Source organism: Odontesthes bonariensis, chromosome 1 (genome assembly GCF_027942865.1).
Source record: "Odontesthes bonariensis isolate fOdoBon6 chromosome 1, fOdoBon6.hap1, whole genome shotgun sequence".
Classification (NCBI taxonomy): domain Eukaryota; kingdom Metazoa; phylum Chordata; class Actinopteri; order Atheriniformes; family Atherinopsidae; genus Odontesthes; species Odontesthes bonariensis.
The window spans coordinates 44,339,366-44,359,264 of NC_134506.1; the positions used below are offsets into that span (position 1 = coordinate 44,339,366).

General features: G+C 43.8%; 1 protein-coding gene and 1 long non-coding RNA gene across 4 annotated transcripts in view; one reads left to right on the forward strand and one right to left on the reverse strand.

Moving 5' to 3' along the window:
* Window positions 1–19,899, reverse strand: part of large2 (LARGE xylosyl- and glucuronyltransferase 2) — a 163,813-nt gene that overhangs the window by 18,715 nt on the left and 125,199 nt on the right. For all 3 annotated transcript variants that reach the window (XM_075467780.1, XM_075467789.1, XM_075467798.1), the window contains 9 exons: window positions 12,921–13,210; window positions 11,402–11,484; window positions 10,011–10,134; window positions 7,233–7,404; window positions 5,790–5,894; window positions 5,586–5,698; window positions 3,979–4,104; window positions 2,875–3,030; window positions 1,213–1,376 (listed from right to left, as the gene is read on the reverse strand). In XM_075467780.1, the coding sequence (XP_075323895.1) occupies window positions 1,213–1,376; window positions 2,875–3,030; window positions 3,979–4,104; window positions 5,586–5,698; window positions 5,790–5,894; window positions 7,233–7,404; window positions 10,011–10,134; window positions 11,402–11,484; window positions 12,921–13,210 (1,333 nt within the window). The remainder of the gene's footprint in view (window positions 1–1,212; window positions 1,377–2,874; window positions 3,031–3,978; window positions 4,105–5,585; window positions 5,699–5,789; window positions 5,895–7,232; window positions 7,405–10,010; window positions 10,135–11,401; window positions 11,485–12,920; window positions 13,211–19,899) is intronic.
* Window positions 18,738–19,538, forward strand: LOC142383754 (uncharacterized). Its single transcript, XR_012770274.1, has 2 exons — window positions 18,738–18,846; window positions 18,948–19,538. It is a non-coding gene; the product is annotated as an uncharacterized LOC142383754 (long non-coding RNA).

Genomic DNA, 19,899 nt, shown 5'->3' on the forward strand with positions numbered 1-19,899 from the left:
CCTGCCAGATGTGAGCGGAGAGTCGAAGCGAAATGAGCCTCATTTTAAACCAAAGTTGAATCAAATCTAACAGTTTATTTTACAGTTGAACATAGGATTGATTTTTTTATAAAGTAGGTATTTGGTTTAATTTAGTTTAGAGTACAGGATCAACGCGCCGCTCCCTTCAGATGTCGCGGTATTCTCGCCTATCGCTCCTTAATCCTCTCAGGTGCATTATTTTGGATTTCAGAAATCCTTCAAAACTATGCTGTGAAAGACTTACGGATCACTAGAATGACAGAGCAGAGATGAGACTGAAATTAGACAAATCAGATAAGCCGGCAGTGCCTGCAGGTCTGCTCCCACAAACATGTGGAAAGAGCTTCTAAAAAAGCTTTAAAAGATGAGAATTACAACTGTTCCTGTCTGTTTTAAAGACGAGTCGATGTGCAACAACACTGTAAACACATCAGACTCAGCAAAGATCCAGTCTGACAAAGTCACAAAGTGACGTGATTGACCAACATTCCAGATACGAGGTGTAGATTAAAGTCATTCCTGAAGAAGACCTTCCTCCTGTGGATGTCCACCACAGATGTTGTTTTTCTACTTCTTGCGGTTTCTTCCCTGTTGGCACAACAACTTCTTCTTCTGAAGCATCACCACCCTCTGGTGACACTACTCTAGTTTATTCACTTCATACACGATTCGATTGGAGCCGTCGCACCAAAAAGCTGGACAAGCTAAATTTTTCTGTACACCCTCAGGATTTAACACGGATGTTTTTGGCAGAGATAATCGCATCATCAGCTCAACTGTTTATAGAGTCAAAAGTTCAGGCCGTGACATGGTCTACGTGTCGGTGCGTCGGCAACAGAAACTTTAGCCGGTCTGACCTAGCTTAAGACGGGAAATGCAGGCTAGTTTTTAAGATGACATGTTGTTGTTTTAACCGATATTTGTTCCGCTTGAGACGATCGTGTGTTCTTACTGTGAAGTTTGAGAAAGCAGCAGGAGCTGAAAGTCACAGTGAAAAATTCAGTCTGACACTCTGAAGGTAAAACTTCTAGCATTTACCTGCAAGTGTTTGATTTGTAGAGAAATTGTCAAACTCCAAGTAGAACAAAGCTCTTAATGAATTTAGTTGTGTGACAGATGTTTATTTATATATAAAGTCAGTCCTAAAACGGATTTTATATATAAATGCGGCCCATTTTTTGATTGTGATACCTGTCCATGGAGAGCTGGGCCACCAGTGTGACGTCCGTGTCGTCCTCGGTGGGCGTGTACTCGTACTGCAGGAAGTACAGATGCACTCGATGTACTGTCAGACGCTCCCGCCGGAAGTCGTAACACTGATCGTCCTCGTCGAGCTCCTCCAGAGCCTCCTGCAGCTGCACAAACGTATTTCTCTCTTTAGTTTTTATTTTAAACACATTTGGTGGAAACGTCCGATGCCTTAAAGGGACAGTTCGCCTTTTTTGACATGAAGCTGTGTAACATCCCATATCAGCAGCATCATTTCTGAACATCTTCTTACCCCCTGCTGCGTCCTGTGAGCAGAGTTCCAGCCTCGTTTTGGCGTTGATGAAGGTAGTCCGGCTAGTTGGCTGGGGTTTAAAAAATAAAGCGTCTTGCTTCTCAAAACAATATGCGTTCAACAGAGTAATACATTTGCATCACAAAATGGTTCTCCAGGAAAAAGTCAGACCTCACAATCGCTTGGCCCTATTTTCTCTCCCTTCGTATCACTGCCTGCTGCCGCCTGCCGACAGCCGCGCCTGTTACGGTGTTTGCTGCTCGGAAGCAGGACTGCTCGGTCTGCACGGTGCTGCTGCTCTGGGAATGTTCTTGGAATGTTCTGGGAATGTTTTGGTGATGTTCTGGGAATGTTTTGGTGATGCTCTGGGAATGTTCTGGGAATGTTTTGGTGATGCTCTGGGAATGTTCTGGGAATGTTTTGGTGATGCTCTGGGAATGTTCTGGGAATGTTTTGGTGATGTTCTGGGAATGTTTTGGTGATGTTCTGGGAATGTTCTGGTGATGTTTTGGGGATGTTCTGGTGATGTTCTGGTAATGTTCCGGGAATGTTCCAGGAATGTTCTGGTGATGTTCCGGGAAATTTCCAGGAATTCTCTGGGAATGTTTTGGTGATGTTCTGGGAATCTTTCACATTCAGCAGACGATCACCTGACAGCCTCTCACATCTGAAGACAAAGTCACTGAGTTTTAAGTCTCGGACTAAAGATTAAGCAAAGACTCCAGATCTTACAACTTACAAAACGACAACTCGGTTTTTCCTAGATGATTTCCCATCATGCACCGGGTGGAAATTGTTAACAACAATGAAGTCGACCGAAAATCAACTTTTAGCCACAGCTGCAGATGAAACATTGTAGAGACATCGTATCACTGCGTGCCGCGCCTGTTACGGTGTTTGCTGCTCGGTCTGCACAGCAGGCAGTGATACGAAGGGAGAGAAGGCCAAGAGATTGTGAGGTCTGACTTTTTCCTGGAGAACCATTTTGTGATGCAAATGTATTACTCTGTTGAACGCATATTGTTTTGAGAAGCAGAACGCTTTATTTTTTAAACCCCAGCCAACTAGCCGGACTACCTTCATCAACACCAAAACGAGGCTGGAACTCTGCTCACAGGACGCAGCAGGGGGTAAGAAGATGTTCAGAAATGATGTTGCTGATATGGGATGTTACACAGCTTCATGTAAAAAGAGGCGAACTATCCCTTTAATGAGGAGGATATTTCCATGGAAGTCCCGTACAGTACTGTTCAAAAGATTTGCATTTTTAATGTCTTCAAAAATGAACAGCAGCCTCTTCAAACTGCTGTGACGGGTAAATGAGTACCGAGGTCCGTGTTTGTGTGTCTCACCTGGACGTTGTCTGGACTGGCCTGACTCGGGCAACCGAACAGCTCCCGTCGCAGCAGGTTTCCGTCGTACTCCAAGAAGGTCAGGTAGAGGTTCCTGAAGAACTCCACGTGTTTGTTCTTTACTCTGAGCTTCTTTGGAGAGTTCCAGTGAATCACCTGGAAACACAGAAAAATCTCTGCTGCGTCATTGTTCTTTTGTGTTTTTTTGTTATTGCAACAGAAGGAACCACAAATCAAATCTCTCTTTTCTGAAATTCTGTTTACAAAACTGGTAGTACTTAAATTAAAAGGAAGCCATTCAGTCCTTCATTTATCTCACAACAGACAGCTCCATTAGTTTTTAGTTATGTGGCTTAATTTCAATGTTCATACAAAGGTCCTGTTGTGTGGAGTTCTATGAATACAGATTGTTCATCACTTACCATCTGTCTTTACTTATAGAAACACCTGTTACGTCCCTCTGCATCGTCACAGTATTTGCAGTGGCAGTGCAAGAGTCTTTGGATGATGCATGGGCTTAAGTGCTCTAATAGTTGTAGTTGGACCCGGAAGGACACCTTCAAAGGTGTGCATACCTTGTGTGGCTTGAAGAGGGTTCACCACTCTTGCAGTGTATTGTTGAGTAAATGGTTGGGTTTTAATAATAAACCAAGGACTTTTCTTAACCCCATGTGTTCAGTCCCCTATTATGTTGCTGCCCAATTAGCCAGGTCGTAGCTTAAATTGGGGGCTTGTCCGGGATCCTTGAAACTGTAGTGGAGATTAAAACTAAGCTAATTCAGTGACACTTTGTGGTGTCCTGTGGTCTGTGCTTTATTCTAATTTTTGGCAGCGTGTGGCAACCCAATACAGAGACAACTTTTATTGAATTCACTTTACCCTGAGACAATTCAAGGTAATGGTTTGTGATAGTAAAAAGCAGCACTGGAACTGCACCAACTCCATAAAAATAAAAGCACCCTTTAGTTTTTTATTATTTTGGATTCATCCAGGTTTTCGTGTGTGTGTGTGTGTATATGTATATGTATGTGTATATATATATATATATATATATATATAAATAAATAATGTGTATATATATATATATATATGTGTGTGTGTTACCTTGAGGTCGGACACCTCGGTGTAGCACTGCTCTGAGCGAGTGTGATCAGACAGCTGAACGTTCCAGAAACAGGGCAGCTGGTGCACCAGGACCGGGTTCTGCTTTATGAAGGCGTTGAAGATGTCCTGCACACAGACAACAGAGATTCAACACACACAAGAAACCTCTCTGCTTTAAGCGCTGGCATTCAGGTTATTCTGTCGACCTTTCTCTACACTCAGAGTTCATCGTGCCATCGAGCTCTTTTTCTGCCCGTCTGGATTATGTCTTTAAATTAGGGCTGGGCGAGTTAACTCGTTATTGTCGCGTTAACGCGTTAATTATTTAACGCCGATAAATATTTTATCGCACATTAACGCAGGTTTTATTATTATGCATCACATTCACACAGTTACAGCAAACACCACCAAGCATGGAGTAATAAAATAAAGATAAACTAGCAGCTAACATCACCGCTACAGGTGTGAAGCTAACGGAGCTAACCGGCGCTACTTCCTCTTTTACTTGTTTCAACATAAAAGCACTTATTTCAAAATAAATTTAAAAAAAATAACTCCTGCATTTACTGCCAAGTTGAATTGTCTTCTCAGCGTAGTAGTTCCAGTCTAAAATATCACTTAAAGGCAAAACACACAACTGATAGCAGCAAGTCATTCAAGGAAACAGACAGTGGAGCGAGGCTTCTACATAAAAACTACAGAAAGATGCTGATGTTAAAAGTGTGTTTGCACAACAAATGTTATGGCACTTTCATTCATATGGCAGCACATTTAAAATAAAGCTAAATGCTAAAGGCTATACACTACTTTTTAATAAATTTTTGGATTTTGCGTACAAATGTGATTAATCGTGATTAATCAGGGAAATCATGTGATTAATTAGATTAAACATTTTAATCGTTGCCCAGCCCTACTTTAAATATACCTTCATATACATGCTGGTCCAAACAGAACCAGCAATGAAGTATAAGGAAGCAGCACAGGTCGGCTTCATCCAGAACATTTCAGATGATTTCAATCCATCAGACATTTCTAAATGAACTGAACACGAACAAAAGCAAAGTGTTTGAGGAGCAGAGCATCTCCAGAATGGATCTGTTGGGTCATGTTTGCTCAGATTCTCAGTCAGAAAAATACAGTTTATGTGTTCTGACTGAACTGTTTATATGAAACCTCAGTACATTACAGATCATTTCAGTGTGAAGCTCCTCTTTATAATCTCTTTTATATTGAGCTGCTTGGGGTTCCTAGCAGCCTCCGTCTGTCTGCATCTAAAGTTAATAAATGTTTACATTTGCACATCATCTGCGCTCGCTGACAGCACACATAATGAATGTTTTATTGCTGAATCCCATCGCTAAAGACTAACATGATGATTTAGAGCGCTCGTGAAACAGCAGGTACTGTGCTGATTGTGAAAAAGAGATGGCGAGAGCAGTGTAGTCTGCTCTGATTGGTCAGCAAAACAACCAGTCAGATCTCTGTGGACTCTGTGGGGGTAAAACCACAAAAGCCTCCAAGTGTTTTATCGTTTTCTGGCGCCAGCTGTCGCTTGTGTGTGTGTGAGACAAAAGGTATCATAAGAAGTATTTAGAGGTGTTCCCGACCTGGTCAGCGAGCGAGGTACTGAGCATGCTCATTAGCTCCCTTTCTGCCGTCAGCCGCCACATCTGTTCCCAGCTGATTCGTCGCAGCCGTTCCAGGTAGAGAAGAATGACGCCTGCAAAAAAAAAAGGAGGAGATTAATAAAAAAAATTAATACGAAAGTCGGCTTGAAACGCTGGAAGCTGAAGTCAGAAATCTGTGTTTACCTGTGTTGAAGCCTCTTCCCAGAGCGGGCCACGGTTTGTGGTTCTTCCACAGGTTGCCCAGGTACCAGTCACTCTGGTTCTCCACCAGACCGATCACCTGCTTATCTGCAAACACGGCAGCAGTTAGGAATCATTCATCTGCAGGACAAACATGTTAAATACGGCAAGCTGAGCTGAACGTGTGCTAAATGGTCCACATTCATCTGGCTTTGTTGCAGCTTTCTGATGACGCAGACGTTCAGCATCCAGCCTTGTTTGAGCTGACTGATGCATACCTGCCGTGGCTTGAAGAGGGTTCACCACTCTTGCAGAGTAAATGCTGACTGGGTTTTTACAATAAACCAAGTACTTTTCTTAACCCCATGTGTTCAGTCCCCTATTATGTTGCTGCCCAATTAGCCAGGTCGTAGCATAAATTGGGGGCTCGTCCGGGATCCCTGAACCTGTAGTGGAGACTAAAACTAAGCTAATTCAGTGACACTTGGTGGTGTCCTGTTAGTTTCTTCTGGTCTAGGATTTATTCTGACTGATGTTCAGCTGCCATGTGCTGCTCATTTGAGACACTTCACTTAAACACTGAGAGCCTTAAAGCTCGAAACACAGGAATTGGATTTCTTCAGAAAATGACCAAATATTCTTTGCATTTTCAAGTAGAGTTCAGACAAAAGTCTTCAGGCCATGTATAGCATCGCAGTATGAACAGCTTCATATATATTATGTAATGAAAAGTTCAAATCCAGCTATTAACATTTAAGTGACTGGGTATGCCACAATGCTACCAACTAGCTGCCAGGAGGCTGCAGCTGGGTGCAGCTCAGTCAAACGAGTTACCATTAAACCAACCAAAATAATAACTGTTTTCCCTCATGTTTGGAAACGGAAACACCATCCATAAAAAGTGAAATAGTTGCAGTTTTTTCACATTTAACAGATAGACACGCGAGTTGAGCTGTGACCCAAAGGATGCTTACAGGTGGTTCTGCACAGGTGTGTGTGTTCACTCAAACACCATTAAGTACGATGCGAAACCCTCCAAAGCAGCCAGAGGTTTTCTTTGGACATTTTCTGCTTCTTCCCTCATCTTCAGTCCAGTTCGTGTACCTGAGCATCTTCAGAGGAATGTGTTTGTTCTTTGTTCAGCCACTTAACTCGTTTAAAGATTCATGAAATTCAGATTCATGAGTCTTCTTCCACTTTTCCTTTTTCCAAACTCATCCAGTGTTTTTGTCCCTCTTGGTAAAAGTTATTGTGTCAGATTAATAAATGAGTCACACTTTGTTTGAGCATCTCAGATTTATGTCTTCTGCATCTTCTGCTTATATAAACCCACATGTGGTTTTTGTTTGTGGTCTTGAAATGTCGACATTGGTTTAACAAAGTCAGATCTGATTTGCACACACACAGAATTCAGGTAACAGCAGATAAAAACCAGCAGCTTCTCACCAGTAAACTTCCTAAAGATGCCCCAGAGTTCAGCGATGTCCGTGGCGAAGGTGATGTCCGTGTCCAGGACGATGACCTTGGACAGGTCGGCGGGCAAAGCTTTGGTTAGCGTCAGCTTCATCAAGCCGTAAATACCTGAGTAATGCTTGTTGGGTATCCACGACACCTCGGACTGAAACGAGAATCAGAGAAACGTGGGTTGAATGTTTGGCCGGTTTAAAAGGAAACCTTTTAAATCAGGCGAAGCATCGCTGCTGGGACTGAGTTGTTCATTATGAGTGAGCAGGATTCTGAACGTGGGTCAACACAAAGCCACATTCAGCATATTTGGCAAAGACTCTGAACCTGCAAACAGTGTCTTTTAATTAATTCTCTTGATTCAGAGTAATTGGATCTGCATAAGTGCATCATCTGCAAACATAATCGGCTTAGAGTCTCTGCTGTTTTTCTCCACTTTAATGCGAGTTAATGGAAAGTGAAGAGAGGCTGCAGGTCGAAGCGTCTGACGGCACAAAGGACTCATTGTTCAGCACAAAGACCGAGCGGGAGGAGAATGTGATGATGGGAAGCAGAGACACACAAACACTAATTCACGCTCGTCGCTCTGAGAGCACATTCATCAACTTGATGTGGAAAGAAATGATTTGCCGCTTCCTTAAGTGTTGCTCGACTTGTTTGACTCAATTAGCTGCGGTTTCTGTCAAATGACACCGAAACTTTAAAGAGACGGATCTTAGTTATAACTGCTAACTGATCTTTAACGTCAGGAGGAATCTCATGAATCTCTCTGAAGGTAACGAGTCAATACTTCTATTTATCAATACTTGTGGTAATTGAGGTGATTAACCACAAAGTAACAGTTTGATCATGTGAAAGTTGGTGAAGAAGGAAGACATCAAAGTTTATGCATGTAACATACAGTATGGATTTCACTGAGGATGTGTGATCGATCGTTTTCCATCCTGATGGATTTTTCACTTGATCAATTGATCATTTTTATTGATCATCATTGTAAGCTTGAACAAAATTGGTGAGAATGATCCTCGGTTAAAATGAGCATTATGGGATGTGTAAGTCTAACGGACAATAATCAGCTCGTGAGGTCAGTTTTCTCAGCATATGATAAATAGAGATAGAGAGACGCTCCAATAATTAAAAATGTTGATAATTCAGCTTTAAAAGGGTCATTCTTTTGACACCTGCCGTCCGTGAACACGAACTGTCTGTGAACACGAACTGTCCGTGAACTCGAACTGTCCGTGAACTCGAACTGTCCGTGAACTCGAACTGTCCGTGAACTCGAACTGTCCGTGAACACGAACTGTCCGTGAACACGAACTGTCCGTGAACTCGAACTGTCCGTGAACACGAACTGTCCGTGAAGACGAACTGCTGTCTGTGAAGACGAACTGCTGTCTGTGAAGACGAACTGCTGTCGGTGAACACGAACTGCTGTCTGTGAACACGACCTGCTGCTGTCTATGAACACGAACTGCTGTCTATGAACACGAACTGCTGTCGGTGAACACGAACTGCTGTCTGTGAACACGACCTGCTGCTGTCTATGAACACGAACTGCTGTCTGTGAACACGAACTGCTGTCTATGAACACGAACTGCTGTCTGTGAACACAAACTGCTGTCTGTGAACACGAACTGCTGTCTGTGAACACGACCTGCTGTCGGTGAACACGAACTGCTGTCTATGAACACGAACTGCTGTCTGTGAACACGAACTGCTGTCTGTGAACACGACCTGCTGCTGTCGGTGAACACGACCTGCTGCTGTCGGTGAACACGACCTGCTGCTGTCGGTGAACACGAACTGCTGTCGGTGAACACGACCTGCTGTCGGTGAACACGACCTGCTGCTGTCTGTGAACACGAACTGCTGTCGGTGAACACGAACTGCTGTCGGTGAACACGACCTGCTGTCTGTGAACACGAACTGCTGTCGGTGAACACGACCTGCTGTCGGTGAACACGACCTGCTGTCGGTGAACACGACCTGCTGCTGTCTGTGAACACGACCTGCTGTCGGTGAACACGACCTGCTGCTGTCGGTGAACACGACCTGCTGTCTGTGAACACGACCTGCTGTCGGTGAACACGACCTGCTGCTGTCTGTGAACACGAACTGCTGTCGGTGAACACGAACTGCTGTCGGTGAACACGAACTGCTGTCGGTGAACACGAACTGCTGTCGGTGAACACGAACTGCTGTCCGTGAACACGAACTGCTGTGGATTCTCTCATGACTGATCTCAAGCTTTACAAGGTTATTAAATTAATTAATTCGTAATTTATTTCCAACATTCAATGAAACTGGTACTGGTGATCTTCAGTTCGTGGATCCACCACAGGGCGAACACATATCATGCCGGCTCACACTCATAACTAAAGCCAACTTTTACAAATTGTGCTCTAGCTTAAATTTGATGTCTTGACAGTGACAATGACCTGACATATAATGATAAAAAAGGTACTGAAATGTATAATGTATTGTAGGGTTAGGGTTAGGATTCTACTGCAGTGAAAATCCATTTGTAAAGATTTTATTTCATCTCTCTGTTGAGCTGAACTACAGGTTATCCCTTATGGAATTTGAAAATGGAGATTAAACTGAAGCTTGACCCTACAGCTCATCCCAAAGTAAGATCAGAGATGTAGCTGATCTCCTGTTTCAGTGTCACACTGATGGATCTCCCTCTCTGATGCCGGGAAGGTGATCAGGAAACAGGACGGCGCAAAGGTGTTTGGGGTGAAGCCTTTTGCTTACCTTCAGTTCATCTGCATCATAGAAGCTGACTTGCACAGATGGGACCATCCAGGACTGGAACAGGGAGCTCAGGATGCGATTGGCCACCGTGTCGGTGATGAAATGAAAGTGGAGAGGATTCCTCCTAAAAATGGAGAGAAGAATAGATATTAAAGTGAAAAGTTTCACAAAAACCTGCTCATGTGGTCGTCAGTTCAGCCTTTCGGGTATGTGGAGGCGGTCAGCGTCCTCATTGGCCTCATTAACACGCACAAATCTGCCCGTTACTGACCTAACGCTCTACCGGCTTTTTGTTTAGACTGTTTTCTACAATAAAAGTTCAAACAAAAGAGCCAACACTGAATTTCTGCTGTTATCGACCAGCTTTCAGCCTGAAAAATCAGTAAATTCTTTAGCATGCAAGTGCACGCCTGCAGTTAGAGAAGTGACATCAGTACTGATGGGGCAGAAATAAACCCCAATAAAAGAGAAGTATTACACTTAATTTGCTCTAGTGGCCACTAGAACAAATCCCATGCCAAGCCAAAGTATCCCATGCCATGCCAAAGTATCCCATGCCATGCCAAAGTATCCCATGCCATGCCAAAGTATCCCATGCCATGCCAAAGTATCCCATGCCATCGTCCACGTCGTCAAAATCTGATAAATATAAGCAAATATAACCATATTTCACAAAACTAGCAGCAGCAAACTCCGTGTGAAGTTAGCCGACTGTCACAGAGCACAGAGTGAATGAGCTGTGCTGTAGCGGCGCGTCGATAACAACAACACGGCAGCTCTGAGCTAACAGTGCAACAGTATGCGCTCATTCATTCATTGGTCTTAAAGTATTGGTGAAATAAAGACAGATAATGCCTTATTCAGAGGCTGTATTGTCTCTGCCCTGTTCTCTCTGTTATATGGATATACGTCCATCTCCAGTGATCTAAATATCTTCCGAAGGATGCCGACTTACCAAACTGTTATCGTTGAGTAGATGAATGTATTTTATGCCAGAAATAAGGTCCAGGTTTAAAATAGATGCGCGTCTTTGACAATATGTCCTGCATCATAACCGGGCCTTTAAGTATGGAAAACAGCTTCTTCTTCTTTTTAAATCAGTTGCTTTTAAAGCTGTTTTTTTTCTTTGAGACTTTGAGCCTCATTGAGAAAAAGGACCAGTTACAAATAAAAAAATAATTTATCCAGTTCATGTTCAGGTTATCTTTGCGTCCAGTGCAGTAAAAATACCTTCAGTCCTTTAACCTTCTGTAAAAGGAAGAAAAACCTTTCATGTGACTCCAAAACGGAGTTATTTTCGCCTAAAAGTCGCGTTTCCCGGCGTGCTTCCGTTGGTCTCGGCTTATTTCGGTCATGAAAAGCTAAACTCCAGAGACGGAGAACAGACTCACCTGTGAAAGAGGACCGACTTCACCAGCGTGACCACGTCTCTGCTGGCGTTGTGACCGGCACAAACGCACGCTACATGGATCAGCTGCGGACACAGAAGAAGAAGAAGCTCTGAGTTTCACTGAGAGACCCAGCTGTCGGCACCTCTACCCTCCGGAGGCCCCGCCCGCCCCCCGCTTCCAACCCGCCACCCGACGGCCATCTGGGCCTCCGCCCGCCTCCGCTACGCTTCACCTGCTTTTTTAAAAAAGTTTTTTAAAACTTAAACAGTTTGGGCCACCTCACCCCCCCTCATCGTGCAGGTGCTCGGCTGTGATTCGCTGAGCTTCGGTGGCATGTTTACAGGAGGGAAAAATGAAGCTCGTTTATCTTATGGGCTGTGTTCGAAACCGCATACTTCTCCTACTACTCCTACTACTCCTACCTACTACTCCTACTGACTTTTTTCCCAGATGCATACTAGATTCTCCGAAATGTTGGGTATGCATCATGAGGTTACTACTCATACTCAAACTACCCAAGATGCAACGTAACGTGACGTCACCGATCGTCATTTCCTGTCAAAACGGCAGTTTCAAGCTAGCTACAACGAGGGTAGGTTCACTTCCTGTTTTCAAAACAAAAGCATCAATTGTATGGTAATGGCTTTCCCTATGATAAAAGGCAACAGGTATTTTATTTTGTGAAAATAACAGGAAGTGCGTTGCTCACTGCGGCTAGCTTTAGTAGCGCCAAATTCGTGGGAACAAAATTGTAAATAGCCGGTATTTTGTCAGGTTTTCAACACGTTGGGGATCTAAACGACTACTTTCTCGCCTGAAAATGTTTCAAATGTTGCTAAAGTTTACAGAGTTTAGCGCTTAAGAGAAATCAGCTTCAGGCCGGATGATTTCAGTTCGGGCAGGAGCGAAATGCATTGTGGGTAAACGCTCTGCATACTGTCTGATCGATGAGTATGCAGTATGTGGTTTGTAGTATGCAGTATGTAGTATACAGTATGCAGTATGTGGTTTGTAGTATACAGTATGCAGTATGTGGTATGTAGTATACAGTATGCAGTATGTGGTATGTAGTATGCAGTATGTAGTATGCAGTATGTGGTTTGTAGTATGTAATATGTAGTATGCAGTATGTGGTTTGTAGTATGTAATATGCAGTATGTAGTATACAGTATGTAGTATGTGATTTGTAGTATACAGTATGTAGTATGTAGTATGCAGTATGTAGTATATAGTATGTAGTATACAGTATGCAGTATGTGGTTTGTAGTTTGTAGTATGCAGTATGTAGTATATAGTATGCAGTATGTAGTATACAGTATGCAGTATGTGGTTTGTAGTATACAGTATGTAGTATGTAGTTTGTAGTATGTAGTATGCGGTTTCGAACACAGCCTTAGTTTCGGACGTGATCAGAAGTTGTTCTGATGTGGACGCCTTTGGGTTTTTCCCCGTGTGCGTCAGCACGCCGCTCTGAGCGTTTCTGTGGTCAGATGGGAATATGTCAGCTGGGTGTCCTGACCTCGCACTTCTGGACGGTTGGCGAGCGGGGACAGTCCGTGTGGTTGTTCTTCTCCTCCGCCGTGTTGTCGCCGTCCTCCGACACCGTGTCCGCCGACGCTCCCCACTGCTGGTTGCCGTAGTTTCCCTCCGGCTGCTGGGCGGCGGCGCCCTGCGACTGGCTGAGCTGCAGCCGGATCTGCCGGTTCTCCTCCTCCACCTCTCGGACCCGCGACTCCAGGACGGCTCGCTCTAAGACCTGAGCGGCCGGCGTGTCGGCCAGACAGGGCGCCAGGAGGAGGGAGCGACCATCTGAGGGAAGAGACGGAGCGTCAGAAACATTTTCATGTTTAATGTTGGACAGAACGCCCGATCTGCTGCAGACATCAACTCAAACTAACAAACTGAAGTATAAAATATGAGCATTTCTATTTAACTCCCTCATTCATCCCGAGTTATGGACTTAAAAATGTTTTTCACACAACATAATGATGTTAAAATGAAGGTGATCAAACTTTACGATCCCCGAGTCCCAGCCTGAAACGGCAGCGTTTTCCCCGCTCTTTTTTTACCTAAAAGCGTTTGTTTTAGGGCTGGGAGAGATAACTCGTTATTTATTTAACGGCGATAAATATTTTATCGCGCATTAACTCAGGTTTTTTTTTTTCTTTTTTTTTAAAGATTTTTTGGGGCTTTTGTGCCTTTAATGGAAAGGAAAGTTCAGAGAGACAGGAAGCAGGGGGCAGAGAGAGGGGGAACGACACGCAGCACAGGGCCGTCCGATGCGGGACTCGAACCGGGGCCAGCTGCAGCGAGGACTATAGCCTCTGTACATGGGGCGCCTGCTCAACCCACTACGCCACCGACCGCCCCTATTTTATTATTTATTTTATTTTTGTAAAAGTCTGTTACTCACAGGCTTTTATTTTGTAAAAGTCTGTTGCTCACTGGCTTTTATTTTGTAAAAGTCTGCTGCTCACAGGCTTTTATTCTGTAAAAGTCTGTTGCTCACAGGCTTTTATTTTGTAAAAGTCTGTTGCTCACAGGCTTTTATTTTGTAAAAGTCTGCTGCTGTCTGCTGTGGAACAGGAAAAGAAAGTAATCGGCGGATCCACCAAACATGGAGAAGGGTACGGAACTTTTACTCGGCCATTTTCATTTTAAAGTTCTTCCAGACGGCGGAGTCGACAGAACCAAAGTCATCTGTAAACACTGCCAAGTTGAATTGTCTTCTCAGCGTAGTAGTTCCAGTCTAAAATATCACTTAAAGGCAAAACACACAACTGATAGCAGCAAGTCATTCAAGGAAACAGACAGTGGAGCGAGGCTTCTACATAAAAACTACAGAAAGATGCTGATGTTAAAAGTGTGTTTGCACTACAAATGTTATGGCACTTTCATTCATATGGCAGCACATTTAAAATAAAGCTAAATGCTAAAAGCTATACGCTACTTTTGGATTCATTTTTGGATTTTGAGTACAAATGCGATTAATCGTGATTAATCAGGGAAATCATGCGATTAATTAGATTAAACATTTTAATCGTTGCCCAGCCCTAATTTGTTTTAGAAGAGACATCGGATTTACATCAGCTGCCGTTTCTCTGATTTCTGACGGGACACCGGGTGGAAACGTGAACCTTCTAATCAACACGTCTCAAACCTCGCGCTGCGGTCAGGCTTTTCTCAAACGTGCTGAGAAAACGTGAGCAACGTGTTCTCCTGAGGATCACACTTGAAAATGGGCTCATCACACTTCCTCTTCCTCGCTCCTTTTCTCTGAGTGGGGTGTGAACATTTCTCCAGTGCTCCTGGGTGAGTGGGCATGTGTTACTCAGGGTAGTGGAGGTAAAATCTGATTCCAGGACAGCTCTCCTCATTGTTAAGGTCTCATTTTTAACCGGTTTGGCTTCAGCTTTGTGCGCTCTGCATCATCCAGAAAACACAGGTAGTTGGAGTCAGGATGACTGCTGAAATCTGTCCGCATTCTTAATAAATCGCACAGATCTGTATCAGTTTCCCTTTTCTTGAGCCAGAATGGCAGGGATGCATCATGTGCCCAGTCGCCTGAATAATCTGACGCTCTCACTGCAGTGAATAAATGTTAATATGTGTGTTTCCAGTTCATTTCTGCTCTGTGACTCAGAAACTGAAACCTCTTCCAACTCCAGGCTTTACTGATCCGGACACATCAGAGAATAAACCTAAAATCAGCTCAATCTAACCTCAGGTGAACACATCACACTGTGTCATTATTTATGGAACAAAAACTGAGACTGAACACAGAAGCAGTGAGTTAAAAACACAGGCTGTGTTCCAAACCGCATACTTCTCCTACTCATACTAACCTTTTGAGTTAGTATGCGAGAAGTTCCCGGATGCATACTAGATTCTCCTAAATGTTGGGTATGCATCATGAGGTTACTACTCATACTCAAACTACCCAAGATGCAACGTAACGTGACGTCGCCGATTGTCATTTCCTGTCAAAACGGCAGTTTCAAGTTAGCTACAACGAGGGTAGGTTCACTTCCTGTTTTCAAAACAAAAGCACCAATTGTATGGTAATGGCTTTCCCTATGATAAAAGGCAACGGGTATTTTATTTTGTGAAAATAACAGGAAGTGCGTTGCTCACTGCGGCTAGCTTTAGTAGCGCCGAATTTGTGGGAACAAAATTGTAAACAGCCGGGATTTTGTCAGGTTTTCAACACGTTGGGGATCTAAACGACTACTTTCTCACCTGAAAATGTTTCAAATGTTGCTAAAGTTTACAGAGTTTAGAGCTTAAGAGAAATCAGCTTCAGGCCGGCTGATTTCGGCTCGGGCAGGAGCGAAATGCATTGTGGGTAAACGCTCTGCATACTGTCTGATCGATGAGTATGCAGTATGTAGTGTGTAGTATGCCTGTCTCCTGTTTTCTGTCTGTAGCTACTACTTCCTCACTTCTCTCTGTAAAAGAAATGGCAAGCTTTACATTTATTTGGGTTGGCAGACGGCAAAGCAATGATGACGTTGTGCATTTAAATCTAAAAATAACTTGAAGATCTAAGTTTTTGTTTTGTTTTGTTTTGTTTTGATGGCCCTCAAACATTTTGAAGCCACTTTTGGGACTGTGGGGGCCAAAATATTTTCTTAATTTCACACCCTGTGCACGGGCTCAGATGGTCACATGTGCACGTGCACCATGCACGTGACTCAGGAATGTGTTCAGACGCACAGCAGAAGTAACTTGGAACTCGTCCCCGCTGTGAGTAAATGCAGGCAGGCTAATAAGCCTGACGTGTAACATAAAGGAAACGTCGGTTATTTCCGAGGCCACGTGCTCCAAAAGTTCGCTCAGTGATGTCCAACACTCTCAGCTAAAGTGGATGCACTGCAGTGTGACAACTCATCAGTCATCCACGCTCGAGTGTTCGGGCCTCAGCAGAGTCCCTGCTCTAACATCTCTGCTCACCTCAACATCAAATATTAAAGGGATAGTTCGGGATATTTGACATGAATCTGTATGGCATCACCATAACCAGTGTCGTGCATTCAAACTGACTTACCCCCGACAGTGTCCTGTGAGCCGAGTTCTTGTCCAGTGTTGGTCAAGGTGAAAGTAGTCCGGCTTGTTTGCTGGGGTCAAGAAATTAGTGCGTTTGTCTTCCCAAAACAGTACGTGTGCTAAAGAGTGATTTATTTCATCACAAAAACCGAAGCCGGCAAAAGTCACTCCTCGTTATCACTTGGGCCCTATACTGTCTCTCATTGTGTATCAGTGCGCACGTCATTCTGACCGCGAGCTGTGCGCACGAGTCTTTCTGTTATTTGGCAGTGCTCAACACTTACTCTGCAGACAACTGGCCATCGGGTCCAGCTGGTCTGGGACGCCTCTTCCAGTTGATCTTGGGAACATGGAAAAAAGTTCTCAGACGCCTGCATTCAGGAGTGCAGGGAAGTCACCGTTATTTGTGATGCAGGCAGCAGCTGTCCCGCGGCCGCCGACATCCTCATCTATGGAGAGATTTTGTATCTGGGGCATAACTAAATCCCACTCGTGGCAGCAGTAACATTCCACCTCTGTCTGCATTACTTCGCACTTCAAACAAGTGCACCAGGATTTGTCGGCCACCCTGGGTATCGCAGCTCCAGCAGTGGCTCCAGCTTCTGTTTCCATCACTTCTCTGTCCACCCTCTCTCTTTCTGCCCGATCTAAGTCCATTTGGCGAACTTCCTCCTCAGTATAAACGGGTTCATAAAGATACCACCTTGGCTCTGAACGGAAGTCAATATGTTCCTCGTCGCTCTCGTTGTCAGACATCTTCCCGAGCAGTAAACAAAGTGAATCGACTCGTGCGCACAGCTCGCGGTCAGAATGACGTGCGCACTGATACACAATGAGAGACAGTATAGGGCCCAAGTGATAACGAGGAGTGACTTTTGCCGGCTTCGGTTTTTGTGATGAAATAAATCACTCTTTAGCACACGTACTGTTTTGGGAAGAAAAACGCGCTAATTTCTTGACCCCAGCAAACAAGCCGGACTACTTTCGCCTTGACCAACACTGGACAAGAACTCGGCTCACAGGACACTGTCGGGGGTAAGTCAGTTTGAATGCACGACACTGGTTATGGTGATGCCATACAGATTCATGTCAAATATCCCGAACTATCCCTTTAACTGCATCTCCAGGAACTCTGCGTGTGTGATGCAGCCTTAAATCAAACTGTATCCGTCCCAACAAACCAGTGGAATAATGGGACTTTAAAAGCAGCGCTGAGGGGAAAATCCAGTTGGAGGATGACTGCGTCAGACCTGAGTGTGAAGAGATGGAAGCGCAGTCAGGATGATGCATTTATCTCCCAACTCTCATCCCAGACCCACAACTTTCACCTGGGGCCCGTTGCACAAAAGTAGGATTTAGACATCCAGGATGAGTTACTTAGCCAGGTTCAAGGAATCCAAAACATGGCGCCCAGGCTTAGTTGGTTGCACAAAGGCCAATCCAGGATGAGCAGACACGGATTCATTAAGCCAGGTGAAAGCGATCCTGGATAAGTGCTGCACACGGCTTGCTTAAATAGACCCCACGATCGATCATTGATTCACTGATTCACCATGGCAACAAGGGCGGCATATTCCTCCCCAGCGAAGCAAGAATTATTAATGGAAGCATATGAAGAGGTGAAGGAAACCATCACAATTAGGCTACAATCCAAATAAAATGTTAATTAACATATTTGAAAACACATTTGTAGCCTACTTTGATTATGAATAAGCTGAAATTGACACTATCTAAATGTAACTCCATGCTCCTCCACTGTTTCATTGTGTGTGTAGATTTAACATGACTGGGCCAAAACGGACATGGCAGCAAGTCAAAGTAAAATATAAGAACATCCTGCAGAATGGTAAGTTCCCTGACAAATACTTAACAAGTGTACTTTTTATTAAGAATGTGCCTGCCCACACATTGCCTGTACTGTTTGAGCAGTGAAAAAAAAACGCAATTAAAGGACTTGCAAGCACCTTCATCTCCTTCCCTGGGCATAGAAGACTCTGTGACATCAAGGAGGAGTTCTATAGGATTGCAGGTAAGAATTTTTTTTAAAAATTACAGTTACAATTACAATGTTAACATGCAGAGTAAGATACTCATTGCATCGTATTACAGGACTGCACACACATCAAAATAAAATCCCCCTCAGGTGGCCATGAGGGGGATTTTGTGAACAGGAAAAACCTCCACAGCATCAATGTACAGGTGAACATGACTTTTGATAAAGTTGATTAATGAACACTGTACATTGCCTGTGATGTGCATTAATTGGTTTAACATCTTATCATTTCAGATGGTCTGCAATGCTGACTTTTTGATCAGTAATGTTGTGGCAAAGTGTCCCGGCTCGGTCCACGACTCCCGAGTGTTTCGGAACTCAGAGATCTATCGGCGCCTATCACAAGGTGAGCCACGGAACCTCTATTGATAACCACTTTTAACATCATGGCTGTGTTAAGACTGTCACTACTTATGAGGTTGTGATGGTAACATTTTGTATTCACAGGTGAATTCCTGGGTGTATTGCTGGGTGACAGAGGGTACGCCTGCCAGCCTTTTCTGCTCACTCCATTTGCAACTGGCATACAACCATGCCCATGCCAGAACAAGGGCCGGATAGAAATGACATTTGGCCTACTGAAGGCACGCTTTCAGTGTCTGCACCACCTGAGAGTCAGCCCAGACAGGGCATGTGATATCATTGAGGCCTGTGCTGTCCTCCACAATGTGGCCTGCCTGAGAAAGGAGAGGGCCCCCAGAGTGCCAGCTCTCATAGACCGGGACAATCCTGCCATCTTCCCGGATGACGACTGTGGTCGGCTGGTCAGAGACCAATATGTGTTAAATTATTTTAATTAATATGCATGTTGATTTAAGTTGGGCCTGCAATGGCAGAGGAATTTTTGTTAGGTTTTTGTGCTGTATAGGCAAGGCAATTTAATTTGTATAGCCCATTTTTACAAACAGTTTGTCTCAAACTGCATGCTTTGATTCTGTGCTTTTTGTCTTGTAGAGCACTGTGTGACTTCAGTTTTGAAAGGAGCTGATGGTTTACTTGCTTTGATTCATCCTTGTTCAATAAAGGAACATCATGGTACTCTGTAATGTGTATTTATATTTATATGGTGATGTTCTTTATGTGTAGTCTGTGGGAAGCTAAATTATCTAATGATTGCAAGTTCATCTAAAATCATCAGTTATCTAAAATAATTGCAATTAATGATCACAACTGTTTCAATAATGATAGTGGGTATAGTTAAATGTTTTAACAATATGTTCTAGGCAGTGGAATAAATATTGGTTTCCATATGTGGCGACCGCTGACTGAGATAAGGAATGAGATTAAATAGATCCTGGAACTTAGCCTGGTCTGGAGCAGGCTAGCTTCACAGAATAAATATCCATGGTAACTTAGGTCTGAACATATCCCACTTTTGTGCAACTGGATCACGGATAAG